Here is a 22,037-nt window from a genome sequence, read left to right on the forward strand (position 1 = left end):
TCAGATATAATTTGTTGTATTTATGCCATGCTGCATCCTGCACAATTCAGAGTATGTCCTCCTTCCTATCTCTGCTTCCCCCACAAAGTTATCCAGGTAAAGTTGGTGGTAGGAGGAGCCTATCCATGTCATAGCTTACATAGAGCCACTGGATGCTAGTCTATACACACAGGTCTATGTGAAATATGTTCCTATATTGAAAAAGAGCAAAATAAAAAATAAAAATCAACTGCAAACATGCAGTAGCATCCAGAGACTCCAATCAGGTTGTGGTCTGCAGACTGTGGTTCTAGTCCCTCTCCGGACTCTTGGGGCAGGGGAGAGAGGGCCCAGTCTTTATTGTGCAGAACATAATTTGGAATATTATGTACTCTATGGCATATGCAGATGATGTGACTTGTACACCACAGGGCTTACAGACCTCCAAGCAGGCCTAGCCCTCAATGCAGAGCCATTTAAAATCCTTTGCAGACACATCAGTCTTCAGTCAGGTTAAATGGATCCAAGGCATGAACCCCAAATTTGTTGTTAGAATCCAGCTAATCCAAGATTTTGGTGGCATCTCTACAACAAATAATCAGAGGACAACATCCAAACTAGTTCATCATAATGCTATTCACACGAGCAGCCTAGCCCAGGCTAGGGCAGCCCCGCACCAGGATTGAGTCCTACCCCTGTGCTGCCCTCCAGACCATTCCGACTTTCTACCATGGTGGCAAGAGCGCCTGGATGAGGGAGGATCCCTCAATGCACCGCACTCCTGGCATGGTGTATTGAGGGATGCTGGAGGACTTCCTCCTCCTTGCTCTGCCACTCACAGTGGCCCAGCTCATGTACTGCATGGGCAGCAGAGCCTTGGGGAGAACACTGAGCGTGTGCGGGGACTGGGAGGCAGGCAGTGGCCTGCTTCACTGCCAGCCCTCCCTGTCCACCCAGGTAAGAGGTCATTTGAACAGCCTCCATTACTATTGAAATCAGTGGGCAATATAGTCATGACTGCCTCAAGTCCCATTAATTTCAATGGAATTTAGTCATGAGTGTTGCCCAGAGAGACTGATCAGAAATATTCAAGGGAGTAAACAGTCATCTTCAAGAAGGAAATCTGCTAAATTTTAATACATAATTCCATCTACTCCTTTAAACATCTGACAATATTATCTGAATTAAATTTCAATTTAAAACTACACATTACAATTTATTTAATTGATTTCCCCCCTTTTATTGACATTTTATCTTCAACTTTCCAAACAATTACTATAAATGATTTATAATAATAATAATAAACATTATTATATATAATATAAACATTACAAGTGATAAAATCTGGTACCAACATTCCCTTAATAAAATGCCAATGCTACCAAATTTCATATGACTGCAAAATTAGACTAAAGCAGCAAGACTGCTAAAATAAAATCAGCAGTCAAAAAGATACAACTAAGGCGAACCAACAAACACAATTCATAGAGAGAGAGATAAAAGAGGGAACAGTTTTGGGTAATCATCTACCTTAAGGACCACTATAATCTACTTGTGTAGGAATGGCAGGAGGGAAAAATGCTGTTAAATTGATGATCACTTGACAAGTAAGGAGGAAATCATAAATGAAGGGGCTGTTCAAAAGACAGGCAAACACCAGTTCAATTTTCCAAGGGCATATTTCTGGCTCCATTTCCCAAGGGCACACACGCTGGAGGAATTGCTCTGGCATGGGATTACTGGACTGCAACTGAAGTCTGTGGCAGTAAGTGCTAAAACAGGGGAACCACTCGCCCCCCCACCTTGCTTTTGGACAGGTTCTCATAACTTCAGAAGGGTGGGTAGCTAACTTACGTGCTTCCATCCCCTTCTACTCATCCTTTTGAATATTAGAAACTAAAATGAAGCAGTAGGCTCGTTCACATGACTGCCGGCAGGGTAGGAGAAGCATCCAGTCTGGGTAGGAGAGCTGGGCTTGCTCTCAATCAGTGGTTGTGTATTTGCAAACATCAAGATAGGAGGTGGAGAGCCTGATCATGTGCAAGGCATCACCTGGGTAGGATGAGTGTGCCCTACACAGATTCACTCCCAGCATTTTACTGAGGTAGGAGGAAAAGCCGTCCTACCCAGCTGCTGCCTCACACACTATCAGGCTCCTCTCCTCCTCCACTGATATAATTGCAAACACACGACCACCAACTGGAAGAATCTTTTACCCACTGTGGGCACTTCTCCTACCCTGCCAGTGGTTGTGTGAAGGAGCCTTATGAATGGGGACACAAGACAGAGGGGATGCTTCTATAGTAGATATTGACTCTGGAACTGCCATGCTTTGTTCACTTAGGCTTTTGTGTGTGTGTGGTCTTTCCCCTAATATTAACAAAATTCTTGATTTGGTTCATACTTCAACAAAGAAAGAGTGCCACATGAGCTAATATTTACATTAAAATGGGTGGTCATGTATACCACAAAAGGAGACCAATCTCTTTCAGAAATCTCAAGACTTTGCATCTTGTGAAATTGAACATACTGATGATTTCATCATAAATGCTTATAGTCTGATAATGGTCCAGTAATACTGATTTTTCCAGATACTTCAATAAAATACAAAGTAAATCACAAGATAAAGAATACCCTATCAGAGCTTGGGTTACATCTAACACTTGTTTTCAAAAGGACTTGATGGTCTTGGACCTCCACCATACTTACATAAAAGTTGGCTTAAGCTGTTGAGAGTTCCAATAGTTAACAAGTGTGTGTGTGTGTGTGTGTGTGTGTGTGTGTGTATGTAACGATTGACTTGGAGTAAGATACTAGTATATACTAGCATATTACTAGCATATATTTCTCTAATATTATTACAAGATTAGGAGACCAGACTCCTAAATTAAATAGTATGCTGTATCTCTTGTGATATTGCATTATTTTAGCTTAACGGCACTTGACATTGTTGCCCAAGTTGTCTTGTAATCCTTTTAGTTCCTGGTAAATGTTTGATAATAAATCTTGGGGGGAAATTTGTTCCTGGATCAGTGTTTCTTAGGGTGTCAGATAATTACACAGGTTTCCTAAAGTGATATACTTAATAAAAACCCTTAACTAAAAAATTGAAACCAACATGGTACATTTTGCTCCATTTTAAAGAAAATCTCCACTAATGATAGATGTGAGTCTCTGGAAATGACATCCTTAAACCTGATGTTATTATAAGAGTACTATAAGGATGTATTCCCTGCCAGCTGAAATTTTAAATTATAAAAGAATTAAAGGAAATATCCCAGGGGATATTTCTTTCATATTTGTACCCCAAATTTCTAAAATATGGAAATTTAGCTATGTCAAACAATACATCTATTATACTGACTCACATGGTACTATGGTAAACTCATGGTACTATGGTAAACTATTATACTGACTCACATGGTACTATGGTAAAGGCACTGTAGAACAACTTGGTTCTAATAAAAGCCACAGTATGTAGTAGGGTCACCTTTAATCCAGTACATGAGCATAGTGCACTCATTTATTATGAGGCATTTACATGATGTCATAATCATATCATTGTCCTGTGCTTTCCCCATGTTTCATCTCTGTCTTTTATGATTGCAGGAAATCTGCATTTTTTCAAAACAACTGAGAAGTAGCACAATTTCCACAGGTCAAAATGTCCTAGTGCTACTCTTCTGTCTTTGCAAAGAGGCATAGTTTTGACATGTGCAGCATATGGGGCAGGTGAGCCTATTACCATGCATCTACACTTTAGCACATCTCCACCATTACCTTTCTGTTCAGTGGTTATTTTATCAGTGGCTGACATCCTGATTAACGAAGCATGAATGCTTTTAGGAACTGTGAGGATGCAATGGGAGCCCTCACACAACTGCCCCACCCCCCCTGCGCGCACGCTATTGTGCAAGAGCCATTAGCGTTCAAAGGACTCCCTATACTCCAGAAGGTTCTACAAGATCGAAAACATGTTGCTCCTCAGGCTTTATTTTGCCAGATAGATAGATAGATAATTTAGATATTTTGCATGGTATTTAAATGGGAAAAAGTGCTTTAGTACAAATTTAAAAATTGATAAAAAGAAAAACACGCTGCCTTTTCAGCTGGTGCCATTTTAGCACTGATATATATATATATATATATATATATATATATATATATATATATATATATTCTGATCTTCTAACTGCTAACATGCTTTTGTAGTCTCCCTTTTTAAAAAGGTGATTGTGAAATAACAATTAAATTTAAAAAGCACTTCAGTGAAAATTTAAAATACAATTTTAAATATGACATGTTCCAATAAAATTCTGGTTAACTATAAAGCCCTTAACGGCTTGGGATCAGGTTATTTAAGAGAGCGCCTCCTTTATCATGAACCCTCCCGCCTTTTATGATCTCCTGGAGAGGTCTGGTTACGGTTGCCACCAGTTTGTCTGGTAGCAACTCGGGACCAAGCTTTCTTTGTGGCTGCCCCAGGGCTTTTGAATATGCTCCCTGCTGAAATAAGAGCATCTCCTCCTCTGTTTATTTTCAGGAAGACCCTCAAGACTTTCCTGTTCTCACAAGCTTTTAGTTAGATTTTTACTAATTTTAATAGTTTGTTTTATATTGTTTTTATTGTGATTTATGTATTTTAACCTGTGATTTTAATGTTGGGATTTGTGCACCGCCTAGAGATTTACATATCAGGTGGTATTATTATTATTATTATTATTATTATTATTAATACAATGCCTCTCTCCTCACCATTAGTACATGGCTATGTCACACTCACTAGTGTGGACAAAACATAACAGCATGTACACACAAAAGGCACAATGTGATGTGTGCTTGCACACACACACCCCTCAAAATGTGGTAAGTCAACTGCAATTATGCTATTATGCATGTAATTTACAGCAGGAGAGTAATGTTAGGAGCTGTCAGTTTGGGAGCACCCAGTATTTCTATTTAATGCAAATATATTAGGAAGATGTTAAAACCCAGCGTAAATCTTCTGATTTTGTTTTAAAATGACGTTTTTAAAGGGTCAAATGAGACATTACATGCAGATACATGTACCTTTGTCCTGACTGTGTGTGTGTGTGCGTGCGTGTGCGTGCGCACGCTCTTATGAAAAACAGAATTGTGGGGCTGCGATCTTCACAGCAGAGAGATAGGGATGCATAACCCTTACCACACTATCCATTTTCCCACTCATACAGTAATTGCCATTCAAGCTATCCATACATCTCCCCACATAAGGGAAAAGCAGCTTGGGAATGGCAATTTTGATTGGAAATATGGAGAGTGGCAAAAATGCTGTGCCCCTTAAATGGGCAGTGGGGAAAGCATTAAGTGCCTCTTCCCCATCCAGCATTCTTCCATTCCTGGTGACAATCGTTCAATTTTTGTTTAAATCCAGAAAATGTATATGCATCTGTGTGTGCAAGATACAGTTAGGCCCTAAGTTTCCCATTCTTTTAGCACTTATCACTAACATTCCCAGCACATTTTAAGTGCTTCTGAAAATATATCTGCGTATCATAGCTCCTTCCTATTATGGCTGGTAATGGATAGAGTTTTCTGGGTGTATCTCCAAAACTTTTCTGATGGTTTAGTATTACTCTCTTGACTTTTTCACTTCTTCATATTACGTTATTTGTACTCCTATTCCTGAGCAGTTCCCTCTATTAAATAAGAAAGGAGTGCAAATACTTCATAATCAGGTACCATTGTTTTAGTGCTGTCCAGACCAGGGGCGTAACTATAATAGGGCAAGGGGAGACAGTTGTCTGGGGGCCCACTGCCTTGGGGCCCCCCCAGAGGCAAGTCACATGACTGACTCCCCCAGCCGTGCACCTGCCCGGGCTTCCTTCAGTTGTATTCATCCTCCGAAATGGATGTGAGTGTTGAGCTACCAGAACAGCATGTCTTTCTCTAGGACCATTAAATGACTTGCATTGTCCACAATTTACAAAACCTTTTAAAACATAATTTAGGATGATGTTCTATTGTGGCACATAGGTTATATTTTACCATGCATTTTGTTACCACTATTCAGCCTCATTTAAGACTTCATGAGCTGAGCTTCAGTGAGTGGGGGTGGGGGCATTTTAAAATCTTGTCTCTGGGCCCACTCCAACCTTGCTACGCCCCTGGTCCAGACATCTATACTTGTCTAAAAATATAGTGTATTAAATACTAACATGAAACTGGATTTGTTTATTCTCTTATTTGGGTCAAATTATATGTGTTGCTCTGTCATGTGTTGTTTTTTTACTTAATGCCCCTCCTGCCCCAATGAAATCAGTTCACAGAGGATGCAATCTGGAATAGAAGACCTATGGAGCAGGGCACCTTCTGAACCCTTTGGACATTCTGCTAAAAATCTTTCTTCTCTAGCAGTTTTCTCTGTGGAGAAAGAAATTGGTAGCCATATTGTTTCACCCTCTCAGGTGGGAAGGAGTAAGGAGCTTGGGAAGGTTTGGGTTTTTCAAAGTGGAAAACCTGCTGGAAGAAAAAGTGAAGAAGTCCTGTCCCTTTTGCAGATTAATTTTGTTAATTTTTTTTAAAAAGTAAACAAACAAAAACAAACAAACAAACAAAAAACCCTACACAGGGTTGTAGCTTGGCATTAATATAGAATGTCAGTGTCTGGGTCTGAATGTGGGATCATGTTAGCTTAATCAGATTGGCCCCTGGACAATACTGTCTGCCAGCACCACCCACCATGCAATTAAAAATGTGGGTACATAAGTCCTGCTCCCCTAATCTGGCATGATGTTCTGTTCCACGTAGTTATGTAGAGGGCAAAATGTCCAGATGGCTCAAATACTACATTAAGTAGTATAAATTTCTCAGGGAAATGTTAGTGTCATAGGACTGGTTTGGATAACACTGTCCACCACCATTATCTATCACACGATTAAAAATGGGGGTGCACATGTCCCACACCACTTGACGAGAATGTCCAAAGTGCGCCTAATCATATGGGCTACCTATGTGCACTGGTAGACAGTATTATCAGAACCAGTCCCATGATAATGGTATTTCCCTGAGAAAATTCCACCATCAGAGATCTTGTCTTCAAGCGCAGTGTATACATATTTCAAATAAAATAAATACAGGCGGCATTCATTATTCACGGTGGTTTCGTTCTTGTCTATTGGTGTGAATCTGCAAACCACGAATAATGAAATCTTGGGTCAATGGGAATTGCGGGGATCAGGTTCTTAACAACCGCAGCAAGGGCCAAAAAAGCAAGGGCGAGGGGCAGAAATAAGAGACGAAAAGGACCATACCTTATTCTCCAGGTTTCCAGCTCTCTAGCAATGCCCCCCAACCCCACAAATGGTTTAATATTCACCAAAATATAGACTTAAAAAAACCCACAGAGCTACAAAATGGCTCTCTGCTGGAAAATAGCAACCAGAAATGAAATTGGAAGCAATTTTCGGATCATATTCAGCCACTCAAAACTGCAGATAGACAAATTCCGCCTATTTTTCTACCAGTGAATAATGAAACAGTGCCTCTAAGACCCAATTGCAGATATTCAGGACTGCAGATACAGTGTCCATGGATAACGAGGGCCACCTGTATTTTAATTCCTCTGAGGCCATTTTTTAAACAGAAGTTTCTCCAGCACCATCCAGTTATGACTATCAGCTACAGGAGATGTGTTTTTATAGAAATGCTACTGTTTTAGGGGATGTAAGTAACTATTTGAGCCATCCTACAGAGTCATTAACACACACACGTGTGCGCGCGCGCACACACACACTCACAATCATCATAGGATTGTTCTGCATAAAACTCCAGTGAACATGTGGTAATCTTAGCTGAACCTTATAAGCAAATGTTCTTTCTTATGCATTTAGATCCTATATGAAGCTATGGTCTTTAGCTAAACAGGTAATCTATGCAAAGGAAATCAGATGAGAAAAACTGATCATATTATTTGTAATGACAATAACACGAGAAGAAAGGAGTGTTCTGTAGCATATTGTATAATATATTAACAACCCTAGTAATGCCTTTGATTTTTCCAACTGTTAAGAATAAAAGTATTTATAATAATAATATTTTTAAAGGTTTCTGAGAAAAAATGTGACTTCCTCTTTAAAAAATATCTATCTTTGGTACATGTACTACTGGATTCATCCTTCATGCAATTCCAGTTTATTAAAGAGGTTAAAAATTTACAAAACTCTGATGGGATATGGTTTTAATGCTTCATCACACTACCCATCATTTGCTTTTCAATCTAGATCAGAATGATCTTTCCTACTTCCCTGCAATCACCTACCTGCACAGCTAATATTTTCTGAACATTCTCATGAGAAGCTGCCTGGAACTTCGCCAGCCCCGCTTGGCTATAGAGGCCTCGCAGTTTGAAGCACTCCACCAATACCCCGTGCATCTTGCTTTGCAGCCGAGAGAGCTAAAAGAGGAAAGGGGAAAAAATAAGTCAGAGTGGGAGAGGAAATTAATGGCAGTGTTCAAGAAGAATGATGGAGGGAAATATAGAAAGCAGTCAATAGCCCATTCTGCACTGTACGGACCTGACAGGAATTTCACAGTCTCTTGATTTTTCAGCCCACTCATGTGCATTCATCAGAAACCAGTCACATCTGGCTGCCAGGATGGGGGGTTAATTTTCTCTAAATGCCTCAGCAGTTTTGTTCTAGCTGAGGCAAACTCTGTGACTGCAAAGCTGATGAGTAAAATATTTCTACTTCACCCAGTTTAACTCAAAACCGATAGCCTCGGGACATATTGAACCTTTCTTAAAAAAATAATCTTTTGAAGCATTTTGAATGGCACATCAGGTCAGGCCAAAGTTTAAAATGCAAGTTTAAGACTTTGATGGACACTGTGGCTCATTTTTCCTTGTAAAGCTTATCATAGCTTGGCAATGTGTGCTTCAGAGCATGACAAAACTAAAGAGAATTAACTCCACCATCAGCAGCTAAGGGAGAACAATAACAGGAAAGAAATTTCCACATAGAACTCCCTATTAATCTACCTAGCTATAACCATGTGACACAAAAGCATCTAACTGCACTAAATTGCAGTTAAGGCAGCCGCTGAAAGTGACACTACTATATCTGTCTGTACACTCACGGACACACACACACACACACACACACACACACACACACACAAATATATAAAGATAATTTATTCTTATACATATTTCTAACTGCAAAACAACTCAGTCTCAAAAAGAATATTAAACACATTTGACATTTATCTCAACCATATTATTTACCTTGATTGATAGATAGATTGATTGATTGAATTTATATACTTCCTAGTATGAAAATCACGAGGTGGTGTACAGAATTAAAACATAAAATATAACACATTTTAAAACTATAAGATAAAAAATTATATTAAAACATGTTAAAAACACATTAAAATTTAAAAATCGGATCTCAGTTGCAGGCCTGGGGAAACAAGTACGTCTTCATTTTGTATTGGTATTGCCATTATTTGTAATTATCCTAACTTTATCAAAATAATTCTGATACCTGGCATAGCAGTTTTACATCTGGTCATACATGCCATTCACATCTGAAAATAATCCACAAAGCAAATGATCTAATACTCATTTAAAATATATTTATATATTTGAGGCCGGGATTGTAAGAATGGTCCATGTTCAGTCCATGTTCAGTCCATGTTCCTAGAGAGCGTTGTTATTTCTTGAACATCAGCGACCCCACTCCCATCTTTGCCCTACATGGCAAACCACTTTGAAAGCCAGGGAACTTTCAAAAGCAGCCTATAATACTATATAGGAATATAAGAACAGCCCTGCTGGATCAGGCCCAAGCAAGGCCCATCTAGTCCAGCATCCTGTTTCGCACAGCAGCCCACCAGATGCCGCTGGAAGCCACAGGCAGGAGTTGAGGGCATGCCCTCTCTCCTGCTGTTACTCCCCTGCAACTGGTACTCAGAGGCATCCTGCCTTTGAGGCTGGAGGTGTCCTACAGCCCTCCGACTAGAAGCCGTTGATAGACCTCTCCTCCATGAAGTTATCCAAACCCTTCTTAAAGCCATCCAGGTTGTTGGCTGTCACCACATCTTGAAGCAGAGAATTCCACAAGTGGATTATAAGTGGTATGAAAAAGTACTTCAGTTTGTTGGTCCTAGATTTCCTGGAAATCAATTTCATGGGATGACCCCTGGTTCTAGTGTTATGTGAGAGGGAGAAGAATTTCTCTCTATCCACTTTCTCCACACCATGCATGATTTTATAGACCTCCATCATGTTTCCCCGCAGTTGTCTTTTTCCTAAACTAAAAAGCCATAGGTGTTGTAGTCTTGCCTCATAAGAAAGGCTCTAGGCCCCTGATCATCTCGGTTGCCCTCTTCTGCACCTTTTCCAGATCTACAATGTCCTTTTTTTAGATGTGGTGACCAAAATTTGATCACCACAGGAATTTGTTTAAAGGCAAAAATCCCACTGGGCATGCCCTAGTCCTTGGGTATACCTAAAGTAGCTCTTTGGATCTTGGCCACATTTATTTATTTTAGAGGCATAAAACTTTTTTTTAAAAAAAAACACCACATTAGACAAACTTTAATAAATATTTTAAAACAATGAGCAGAATCCAGACTAACTCCTAAATCCTAAGAAGTTAGTCATGACTAAATTATTTCATTGCTTTCAATGGTGCTTAGTCATAACTATCTTAGTTTGGATCCTGCCCCCCATTTTTTTTAAAGTTATGTCACAATAGTCTCAGTAATATGTCAATCATTATTGTCACTATATAACCTTTCTAAACATTCTTGTCAACCAGATTACAATGGTATACTATTTCTTTGGAAATCTTCCAGCCTGTTGAAGTCAATAATAAAAATAATGCACAAATAACAATACGACAACAATGAATATGATGAATATTTATATACTGCTTTCCAACAAAAGTTCCCAAAGCAGCTTACATAGATATAAATAAATAAATAAAATGGCTCCATGTCCCCAAAGGGCTCACAATCTAAAAAAGAAACATAAGTTAGACACCAGCAACAGCCACTGGAAGGATTCTGTGCTGAAGAATGGATAGGACCAGTTGCTTTCCCCCTGCTAAATTAAAAGGTGCCTGTTTGCTCAGTTAGCAGGAAAACAGTTCCGTCCTATGATGTAAACAATACATCGTAGGACAGAACCATTCTTTGGTGGCCAATACTTTGTACTGTGCCTAAATCTAGTCTTTAAACAGTTTTCTTTAAATTGAAGGTAGCTAAAGCAGTAAATTCACAGAATCTATATAAATCAATGGCCTTTTCAAACATATATTTCAACACTCAGGGTTTTTTTGGCCAAAATATGATTTTGGAAAAATCTAAGCAAAATTGCTGTCATGAAAACAGCTACAATACTGAATAATACTTACTGGCTGACATCCAAGCTAATGAAGCAAGCATACAAAAAAGTATGCATGCAGAGTTACAGACCCTCCATGCATGCAGAGTTACAGACTAAAGCCCTGCAGGTGCTCATGCAGGTGGAGATTGTTGCTGAGCCTCAATTTCCTCTGTTCTGTGGTCGCACTCACAGTGTGACCTCAGGAACATATTTTCAGGAGGCTTCATGTGCTTCAGAGGAAAGGGGAGATCAGTGAAAATAGCACCCCTTGCATGAGTGCCAATGATCTTTACTCTGGAATGCAGCCTACTGCATGTAGGCTTTGTTAGTCTTGATGTCAGCCAGTATTTATATAGGCCCACATTTTCCTCAGCCATAGGAGAATAGTAGAGGGCTGCATCCTCATGAGATGCTGCAGCATAGCTGCAGCAATGTCCTGTTCTGCAGCTAAGCATAAGGGAGGAGGAAGCAATTTTAGCTCAATTTTAGATTTTCTCCCCGCCCTCTGTCATTTTTACTTGCAGAAATATGATCCTAAGGGCTGCACAACCCTCAGGGAAATATTTCTGCAAGTAAAAACGGATTTTAGAGGGAGGAGAGAGAAGCCAAAATTATTTCCCCATCTCCTCTGCCCACGCTCAGCAGCCGAACAATCCTTTGCTCCCTGCAAAGCTGCAGCCTTTATTCTGCTCTCCTGTGGCTGCAGAACATGTGGGCCATACTGTTTTATGGTGTTCCAAGTATGTCAGTACATTACTTTAGTAATCAACATGTATTTATTTCTCTAATTGAAGTTTACATTTATTTAGCAAAAGCAATGGGCAACACCCAGACTAGTACTTATGCAAATGAAAGATACTCTACTCACACAAAGGGGAGAAGAATGATTTTCCCTCATCCCCCTTTCCCTCTGCAAATCCCTTTGCTGCCTGAAAATATGTCCCTGGGAGTTGGGAGAACCTTAGGAGCAGACTTTTGTGGGCTGCAGAGGGAAGGGAGGATTGGTAAAAAATTGCTTCTCCACCTCTTTCCATTTGCACAAATATACAGTAGTTTTATTATAAAAGGCAATCCAATATTTTTTAAAGTGAAAGTACCTCTTATTAATAGTCCAATTCAGAAAGAATGTCTGCAATTATCATACAAGATTTTGTGAAACTGTCACACTGGAGATTGTTCCCATCCTACAGCCTTGTGCTGGGGGATGGTTCCTTGTCCCACCCCCTCAGCACAGTCCCTAGGAGCGCCCCAATTGGTTGGGGCTTGTCGGATGGCAGGAACCGCGCACCGCTTGAGCAGCCCCCTCGCCTCCTCTTCCTTTGTGCTGGGGGTCTTTTTGCCCACTCCATTCTGCATTTCCTAGTTTTAGGAAGGTCACAGCTGGGCAGGTACCGTGAGGGATGGCTGGAGGTGTATAAGGGTTTGAGATAGGTGAGCACCCTTGGACAGTTTAAGAAGGGTAGATTGGTCAATTGGTCCTCAGAGGCTTTGAGGCTCAGGGACTTTGATTCGCCAGGAAACCTGCTTCAGGGCTTCATAAACATTAAAGGCTGAGCGGCTTGGGGTGTGTGAAACTGTAGAAGTTGCCCTGACCCTGAGGGGTTGAGAATGAGGGGGATGAAGTGGGTTTATCCTGTTCTGAGTCAGGGTGTATCATCCATTTTAGGCATGGGTGAGGATAGCAAAGTTCTAATCCGGCCTTAGTTAGGCCTGCACTGTTGCGGGGTGGAGTCTGTTTTGCACAATTTGCTGATTGTACCATATTAATAAAGTTGTGGCCCCTTTTATCCAAGCCGATTGCATCTGTGTCCTCCTCGGGACTGGGGTGTGGGGACAATGGGCTTTCAGTGGGATTTTTCTACTTTGAACCGCAAACCAAAATGACATACCACAAATTGCTTTTAACAATCCTCTCAGTTTCAGTTGTTTTACCATGCGATAGTGGGGTGGGTTGCTGTTTGAGAAACACAAGCTTAGTAGACTAATAGTGCTAATAACTTGATAACTTTTGATTTTACCATATGAGAGTGGCATCATATGAACATGATCGTGCCAACATGATGAGTAAAAATAATCCAATGATGACTTTACAGACATATCAAGTAGCCACAAGAATCAGGCTTCAGGTTCTAGACACTAGGGCTTTAATGCCCAGACCATGGTTTGAATGCCCAAGGGGCATGCTAATGCTTCATTAACAGCATTAATCCCCTCTCTATTACTGCATGGAACCTGAGGAAAGCTTCAAAAGTGTGGGGACAGGCCTGCTGTTCAAAGGGAAAATGTCACAATATCCCACCGGGTGCACAAGCCCTTGGGCTCACATAGGCAAGAGATCTCTTTGGATCCTGGCCAAGGTCCATATTTCTCTCCCATAAACTTGGATTAATAATATACATGATGGTTTTGAGAGTTTCATAAACAACAGGACAACAGGTTCCTGCCTACGAAGTGCTCACAAAGCCAACAGGAGGAGAGAGAGTGACAAGGATAGCAAAGGATGAATGTGAACTAATGCAGTTACATGTACTTAAGCTTGGTTTCAGTTGAGGATTAAGGTGTTAAACCAAAGGCCTTGCAGAAAATGTGGGTTTTCTAAATGTCCTTTCTTTTCCAAATGATAATTAAACATATCAGGCAATCCAGCATGTGCCGTATTAATTTAATAATGCAATGTCGCATACTAAGTAAACTATATAAGCCATATCGCTACCATTCATTGTTACAACGCAAACAGTGACAAAACAACTCGACAGGCTTTGGCAATGCAAGAAAGACAGAATTATGAGCAAAATCTAGCTAATATTTATCTTTTAATACTATGCTACTACTCCAAGTGCCTAGGTAAAAAGATATTTCTTTATTGTCAAATCTGTTCCACAGAGGATTGTTGTTAAAGATTTTATAGCTCATTTAAATGAAGCTCTTTTGTCAACAACCTGTATCTAATTTAGAAATGAATAAAAGCCTAACAGAAGTAGAGAGGGAAAGCATCACTTTAGTTCTTTTAGTATTAGTCCAGGTTTGAATGCTTTGAGACAAGCAGCAATATTATATGATAAAACATGAAGAAGTATTTTTAAGATGAATCTAGAAATTCAGTTTCTAATTATATGATTTAATGTTCTTAAAATAATATAGGGAAACATAAAACACAAAGGTGATTTGCTGGTGTGCTTACAAGAAAAGGCAGTAACCAATATGAGCTAATATTCTTCTTCACAGTATCTATCTGCTGTGACCATTGCTAGTCTACTTCCTTGGGATAAACAAACCTTTGCTATGCTAGTGCTTTGACTGAACAATTACAGTGATTTTTAAACACTAGATTTTTCTACTTACACAAATCTTTGTTTTATTTTACTTGTTTGCAAATTATTATTTCAGTTGTAATTCTTACACAATTGTTAGATGCATCCTTGAACCAAACCTCTTAATTAGCTTTTATTCTAATCAGAATTATTTAGACTGTTGAGATCACAGGGAGGAAAAGTGTCTGGAACATAGAAAGTAAACTGGTGAATTTCAACTTGCATCATTTATAGCTTTGGTGCCATTTATATTTGACTATACTATATTTTGTTTGTCAGCCTCAATGTGTACACTGAATATAATTCTAAAACCTGTTGTTCTTGGGTGAAATGTTATGTATTTTGGCCAGAGGTAAGGTAGTGGATCTAGGAATTTCAGCTGTAAGTTGTGAAGAGTGTGGCTTAAGTGCATGAAAAGGGACACAGAGACCAAATACAGGGTGGAGGGAATAACACTGCTGCATGGTCTTTTTCAACTGACCATTTGTCAGGTTTGTCACAATTAGCAGAAATGGCTTTCTCCTCCTTTTGTGTACCACTCCCAACAAAGCAAAGAGGCACCTTTTTAAAGTGGTGATTCTCTTATATTCTCTTATATTCAATTCCAAGATAGCATCGCTCCAGTGGCTGTTGCTGGTGTCTTCTAGGGATGTCAGAACACATTTTGCATTCCATTCTGAGCTTGAAATGGAACACAAAATGTGTGGAACGGTTGTCAAGCCAGTTGGTCCAATGGAATGATCTTGGAACATTAGAAACGTCCTGAGACATCCCACACACCATTTCAGAATCCACACACAGTGACCATTTGCATGGTGGTGTTGACCACACAAATGGCCACTGTGCATATGCAGGGGCCAATAGAGTGCCATTTTGGATTTCAAAATGGCTCCCAGAACAGTTGGAACGTTCAGAGGCAAGGTGTAGATTAGACAGATAAAATGGGTCAAGGTACAGATTAGATTAGATAGGTTTTATTTACATTACTCATTAGACCATAGCAAAGCAAGACTTGGTAGAAATATTTATTATTTATCATATTTTTATACCACCTAATATGTACATCTCTAGGTGGTGTACAAAATTTAAAACATAATATAAAAGTGTAAAAACAGATTAAAATCCCACGAAACACAATAAAAACAATATCAGAAAATAAAACAGGTTATTAAAATTAATTTCAGTTAAAAGCCTGCAAAAACAGGCTGCTTGAGGGTCTTAATATTAAAATTTCACATTAAAATTTCAATATTTTAATCTCAATATTAAAATTTCTCCTCAATTAATATGAAAGGGGGAGAATCAAAGTGTGTATTTCTCTTGAACTCGTAGGACTAATATATGAAAAACAAGCACCATTGCTTAGAAAACTTCACAGTTTTCTCATAATGTACAAAAGGTTTGTTTTTGGTTGCGTGAGTGGGCGAAAAATTGCAAATGCGGTTCAGTGTTGGCAAGTGTAGAGTGATGCACATTGGGACGAAAACCCCCAACTTCAAGTATATGCTAATGGGATCTGAGCTGTCGGTGACTAACCAGGAGAGAGATCTTGAGGTCATGGTGGACAGCTCGTTAAAAGTGTCGACTCAATGTGCGGCAGCTGTGAAAAAGGCCAATTCCATGCTAGGGATCATTAGGAAGGGGACTGAAAATAAAACTGCTAATATTATAATGCCCTTATACAAGGCTATGGTGCGACCACACCTGGAGTACTGTGTACTATTCTGGTTACCACATGTAAAAAAAAGGATATTGTAGAAATGGAAAAGTTTCAGAAGAGGGCAACCAGGGGCCTAGAGCACCTTCCTCATGAGGCAAGGCTACAACACCTGGGGCCATTTAGTTTAGAATGTTTAGACCCTAGGTTCTGAGATCCATGGAACCCTTCCTGTCAATCCTAGTAGCTAGCAACAGTTGCCATACTTACCTCACTAACCTCCAGACCAAGGAACATATACAAACATAAACAATGGTTTATCAGTGAGTTCTTCACATCTAACTGGTATTCAGAAGTATACCACCTCTAAACCTGGAGGGAGCATATAGTCATTAAGACAAGCAGCTATTGATGGACTTGTCCTCCATGAATTTGTCTAATCCCCCTTTTAAAGCCATCTAAGTTAGTGATCATGACATCTTGATGTGGCAGCAAATTCCATAGATTAATTAAGCACTGTGTGAAGACTATAACTTATGTTAGAAAACTGTAACTATATAGTACTATTGCTTCAGTAACAACTGTTAATTCCTGTCAGTCATGGATCAGGCAATATATTTTAAGAGTGTTTAATGACATAAAACCTTAAAACACTGTCTTACACCACCCAGTCTCTTTCTAGGGATGCACATGAAATGGATTTTACATTCTGTTTCAAGCTCGAAACAAAATGCAAAATGGCTGGAATGCTTTGTCAAAACAGTGCAGTGGCCATTTTTGGGGCTGCCGTGCATACGCACTGGCCATTTGCATGACTCAGGCACCCTCACACTGGGCCCAAACTGGCTTGGCCGGTTCAGCTTGACCTCGAGCTGAACTGCACCCAATTTGGCTTGAGGTTGAGTCTTTGAGCCAAGCCAGTTCAAGCTCGAACTGGCTCGACCTCAAGCCAGCTCACACACCCCTAAGCCACAGTGCCTGCCCTGCAGTAACATAACTGACACCAGTTGTTCTCTCACACACAATTATGACTCCTTACGTTACTTCCTAGCATTGCAACAGCTGCCACAGCAGCACCCTTACTTATCAGCAAGCATAGCCATAAGCTCAACGAGAGCAACTTCAGCCACTTTTTTGACTGAGTATACCTTGCAATGCAGATTGCAGAGCAGTGAGTAAAACACAAGCTAGTCCCAAGGCCAGGCATGGAGCTCATCATAGCAATCACCAAGAAAAATTACGAAAGAGAGAGAGAGAGAGAGAGAGAACGGGCGAGTGAGAGTGCTGCATCCATTTCTCACCACAACACTATCTCATAAACAAACCAAATCACAATTCAAGGCAGGGAGGCACCCAAGTTCTGCCTCTGTCAATCTGAGTTCCAGCAAAACCAGATAGTTATAGCACCAATAGCACAGCATTTTATACTCAGTGCTAAGAAAAGAAAGCCACAAAATCAAACCTTCCTTCCTCCTCTCTGTTCTTAATGTATCCTCTTCTTCAAGAAGGGTTCTTTCTGCCTCCCAGTCCCTTTGAATACATTTTGAATTTGAGATTCCCTCCTTTTGTGTTTCCCCTCCCCCTCCCCCCAACCAATGTACAGTTGCCCATGACAACACTTGATTTGTATGATAACAAGCTAACCAAGAAGCAAGGAAATCACAAACCAATTGGAAGCCTGTGCCAGAAAACCAATCACAAGGGGAAAACAGGCCTCCAAAATCATGCTTAAAATGTTGCAACATTTCGATTGAAAGAGGGTTGTTCTGCTCTGAGAGTGAAACAGGCCCTTCTAAAAGGCCCATTTTATTTTGAACTCTAAACACTTGAAATGGCCCGTTTCAAGTCAAAACATTTCATGGTCGAAATGTTCGGCACATCTCAATTTCCTTCAAAACATTCTAGATAGTAGAAGATCTTCAAACATCCTCAAAAGAAGTTTGGATATTTGTTATCACATTAGATGTGCATATAGTTGATCAGTTTTTTCATATGCATTTTTTCACTACTCTTTGTTACTCCTTTGACTGGTCAAAATTGACTAGGCAAATATGGTGAAATAATGGCCATATGTTTACAGCATTAATTTAGTGGAACAGTTGCGAAGACAGAAAAGTTGATGTTAATTATTTTTTAAAAGCCAAGTTAACTGTTAAGAACAAATGAAATTAATTTGTAAAGGACTGTAATTATAACTAACAATGTTAATCACATATAAATGTACATCATTTAAATTCAAGAGTTCAATTTAAAAAAATAAGTTAGGTGCCAGGGATAGTCCAGAGCATTATAAAATAAGGGTGTAAAGCAGGACAAAGGCTGCCTACTGTTAAATGGAGAGAGAAAGAGGGGGCAACAAGAGACTCTAATTCCTGCCTTTATTATCAAACGAAACCGTTGTCCTGTCCAGGCACCCATCTGGATAGAAATAAACTCTTGAAGGTGGAGGGACTGGGCTCTGCCCACCAGCCCCACCCTTAACCTCTGTTCATTCAAACGTCCTGTGTACACAGAGCCTAAGCACATACACCTATATGTATATACCTATGTATACAGCTGACACAGGCTTCCATATGTGCAATCCACACCACACATTTTTCCAGGGTATGTATTGTGCATACAGGAATGCATGCAAGTCAGAGACAGCTCCAGCAGACATGTCCCCAAGCCCCTCCTTCCCTACCTGGAATGAATGCCTGTATAGGGCCCATTACACAATTAAAAAGGTAGGCCACCATCTACATAAAGACATTCTTGACTTTCTGGAATATATGACCATAATCAGATATTATCAATAATAAGCAGACAATTGACACAATTGCCAATATCAGAGTGGTTAATTGACTGGTGTCCTAAAATGATCTGAATCTATTTTTATATGTCTTTGCCAATAATAGTTAAGATGTTAATGAGTTACAAGCCAGATTTTGATTTTCTCTATTTGTAGTTTTTTAAGAAATCTAAGAAAGATGATTTCTGGTTCACTGTGGACTCTATATGAAATAATTATTTGTATCAGGTGCATAAGAAATCCGCAGACGGCCCTGATTCAGCTCGGCGGCGGCGCCCACCCCCCAGCCACGCCCCCTGTGTCTGACGTCAGATGTAGGGGGCATGGCACTCTCACAAATGGAGCCGCACACCCCCCCCCCCGTTTTCAAGCATATTCCAGCCAGCACTGCATTTGCAACAAGGCCAGGAGCGACTCTCCCTGCTTGAAAAGCCTATGTGGTCATTGTTGAAAAAATTAATCCAGAACTGAGGAATTATAAAAAAACAGACACATATTTTCAGTTTCTTTACAGAAGAAGCTTGATGAATTACTAAGCCAGTCATAGCGTAAGTAGGGCTCAGATGGAAATATCAGAAACCTGTTACTGAAAAAAATCAGAAAAATATAAGGATCCAATCCCTTATCACTGGGATACAACAGAATGAAAAACAGACTGTAGTAAATGAATAATAGAAGTTAAATTGGTGACAAATATGATTTCATTTATATTCAGTCCTCCAAAGAAAATTTACCAGATTCCTTGGTCACGGTCAGCTAATTAGTATGCATTGGAGACCAATCATCTATTTAATCTATTCTTATTGTTAGGTACAAGAACATCCAAAATAAAAAATGATAAACATCTCACAGTAGAAGAGAAATTATAATTTAATGCACTGTGGTATCTAATTTTAGGGATGTGTACCATTTACAAAATCAAAATGTGTTAGAAATGAAGCAGGATGTTGAAAATCAATAAGATATTGTAGTAATTAGTTGAACAAATATGGTGCTCAACATTATAAAAATCATACCAAAGCACATGAGACACCATCTACTTCAGAATTACAATTCTATTAACAGATTAGGTTAAATTTAGCAAGAAACTGACTGACACTTAAAGACAATCATGTATATATTCTTTGAGATTAATTTGACAGGTAAACAATAATATATTTATATTTAATAGCTGAACAGTTCTGTTTATTCAATATCATGATCAGGAATATATATACTATTATAAGTCATGTGCATATTGCACACACCATACATATCTGCTCTTAAATGACTTCTTGTGGTCTGAATCTTATTCTTCACTTTTCAATACTGGCAGTAACTGTATTTCTCAAACTTCTCCTCATATTAGAAAAAGGCATAAATGATTAAAGGTGCACTGAGACTCACAACAATTCCCAGTATTGATACATTCCGAAAACTATTACTCTGATGCTTGCCCCAAAGTTTATTCCTTTCTTCAGAACCATCACAGAATGACAGAGCATATGAAGATAGGGATGTGCAAACCGGCTCAAAGTCAGGCTGGTTCACCATTAAACCGGGGCGGCTTGACCTCCAGCCGAACTTTGAGCCAGCTCGTAGCTGGTTCAGAGGTTCTAAGTTATTAAAAAAATTAAGACTTACCTGGCCTGCAGGGTGTACTGCCACGTCTGTGAGGGTCTCAGAAGGTTCCCCCTCCCCAGCTAACCTTCCCCTTGTCTTTTTAAGGCCATTAAGGCCTGTTTTGGGGCCTTTTCAGCCCTCTCCCAGCTTGCGGTGGACATTTTGAAGGCCACTGTGCATGCATAGTGGCTATTTACGTGCCCGGGTCATTTGCCTCCCATTACCGCTGGCAATGGCAGCTTCCTCTCTAGTTACAGTGTCATTATCTTGGAGGTATTCATGCCCCTGGAAACTACTATAAAAAGTTGTAGGTATCCTGCAAGCAACTAGTGAAGACAGACAAACCCTGCAAACTGGTTTGGGAGACCAATTTAGGGGATTAAGAAGTGAAGATGTTTGTAGAGGGAGGAGAATTTTACTTGTCTGGCCCCGTAATGGGTGAGGCTGGGTAGGGAAATGTAGCAGGGGCATAAGTATAATAGGGCAAGGGGAGACAGTTGTCTGGGAGCCCACTGCCTTGGGCCAGAGGCAAGTCACATGACTGACTCCCCCAGCCACGCACCTGCCCAGGCTTCCTTCAGTTGTATTAATCCTCCAAAACTGATGTGAGTGTTAAGACATGGAGCTATGAGAACAGCATGTCTTTCTCTAGTACCATAACTGACTTGCATAGTTCACAGTTTACAAAACCTTTTAAAAAATAGTTTAGGATGATGTTCTATTGTGGCACATAGGTTGGATACACACACACACACGCGCGCGCGCACACACGTATATGTATATATATTACTTCAGTGAGTGGGGGGGAGGCATTTTAAAATCTTGTCTCTGGGCCCACTCCAACCTTGCTATGCCCCTGAAATGTAGGATTGGTCAGGGAGATGTGTTAGCTATTTCTTCTCAGTGGATAAAATGAGAGTGGGTAAAAAGCACACAGGACATGCACTGCACAATAGACTAATGTAATGTGCTTTATATGAAGCTACTCTTGAAATGTATTTGGAAACTACAGCTGGTCCAGGGTGCATCAGATAGTTTGTTAGCTGGAACTCAGGATTCTGAACAGATTGCTCTGGTGCTGAAAGATCACTGATTTCTCTTTGGTTTCTAGGTACAATTCAAGGTTTTGATATGACATTTAAACCCCCAAGCTGTCTGATACCAGAATATCTGAATGAGTGTCTGCTTCAATATGAACTTATATGCATGCTGAGATCTTCATGGAAGGCCCTGCTCTGGGTGCCCCACCACTGAAGGTAATGCAGGTGGAGACTAGGGACAAGGCCTTGTCTCTGTTGACACCCAAACTGTGGAATTTCCTCA

The 22,037-nt window shown here is 39.9% G+C and overlaps 1 protein-coding gene across 6 annotated transcripts in view; it reads right to left on the reverse strand.

Moving 5' to 3' along the window:
* The window catches only part of CCDC178 (coiled-coil domain containing 178), a 281,148-nt gene that overhangs the window by 17,907 nt on the left and 241,204 nt on the right, over positions 1 to 22,037 (reverse strand). For all 6 annotated transcript variants that reach the window (XM_053249036.1, XM_053249040.1, XM_053249034.1 and 3 more), the window contains one exon: positions 8,279 to 8,413. In XM_053249036.1, coding sequence (XP_053105011.1) covers positions 8,279 to 8,413 — 135 coding nt within the window. The remainder of the gene's footprint in view (positions 1 to 8,278; positions 8,414 to 22,037) is intronic.

This window comes from Hemicordylus capensis, chromosome 4, assembly GCF_027244095.1.
Source record: "Hemicordylus capensis ecotype Gifberg chromosome 4, rHemCap1.1.pri, whole genome shotgun sequence".
Classification (NCBI taxonomy): Eukaryota; Metazoa; Chordata; class Lepidosauria; order Squamata; family Cordylidae; genus Hemicordylus; species Hemicordylus capensis.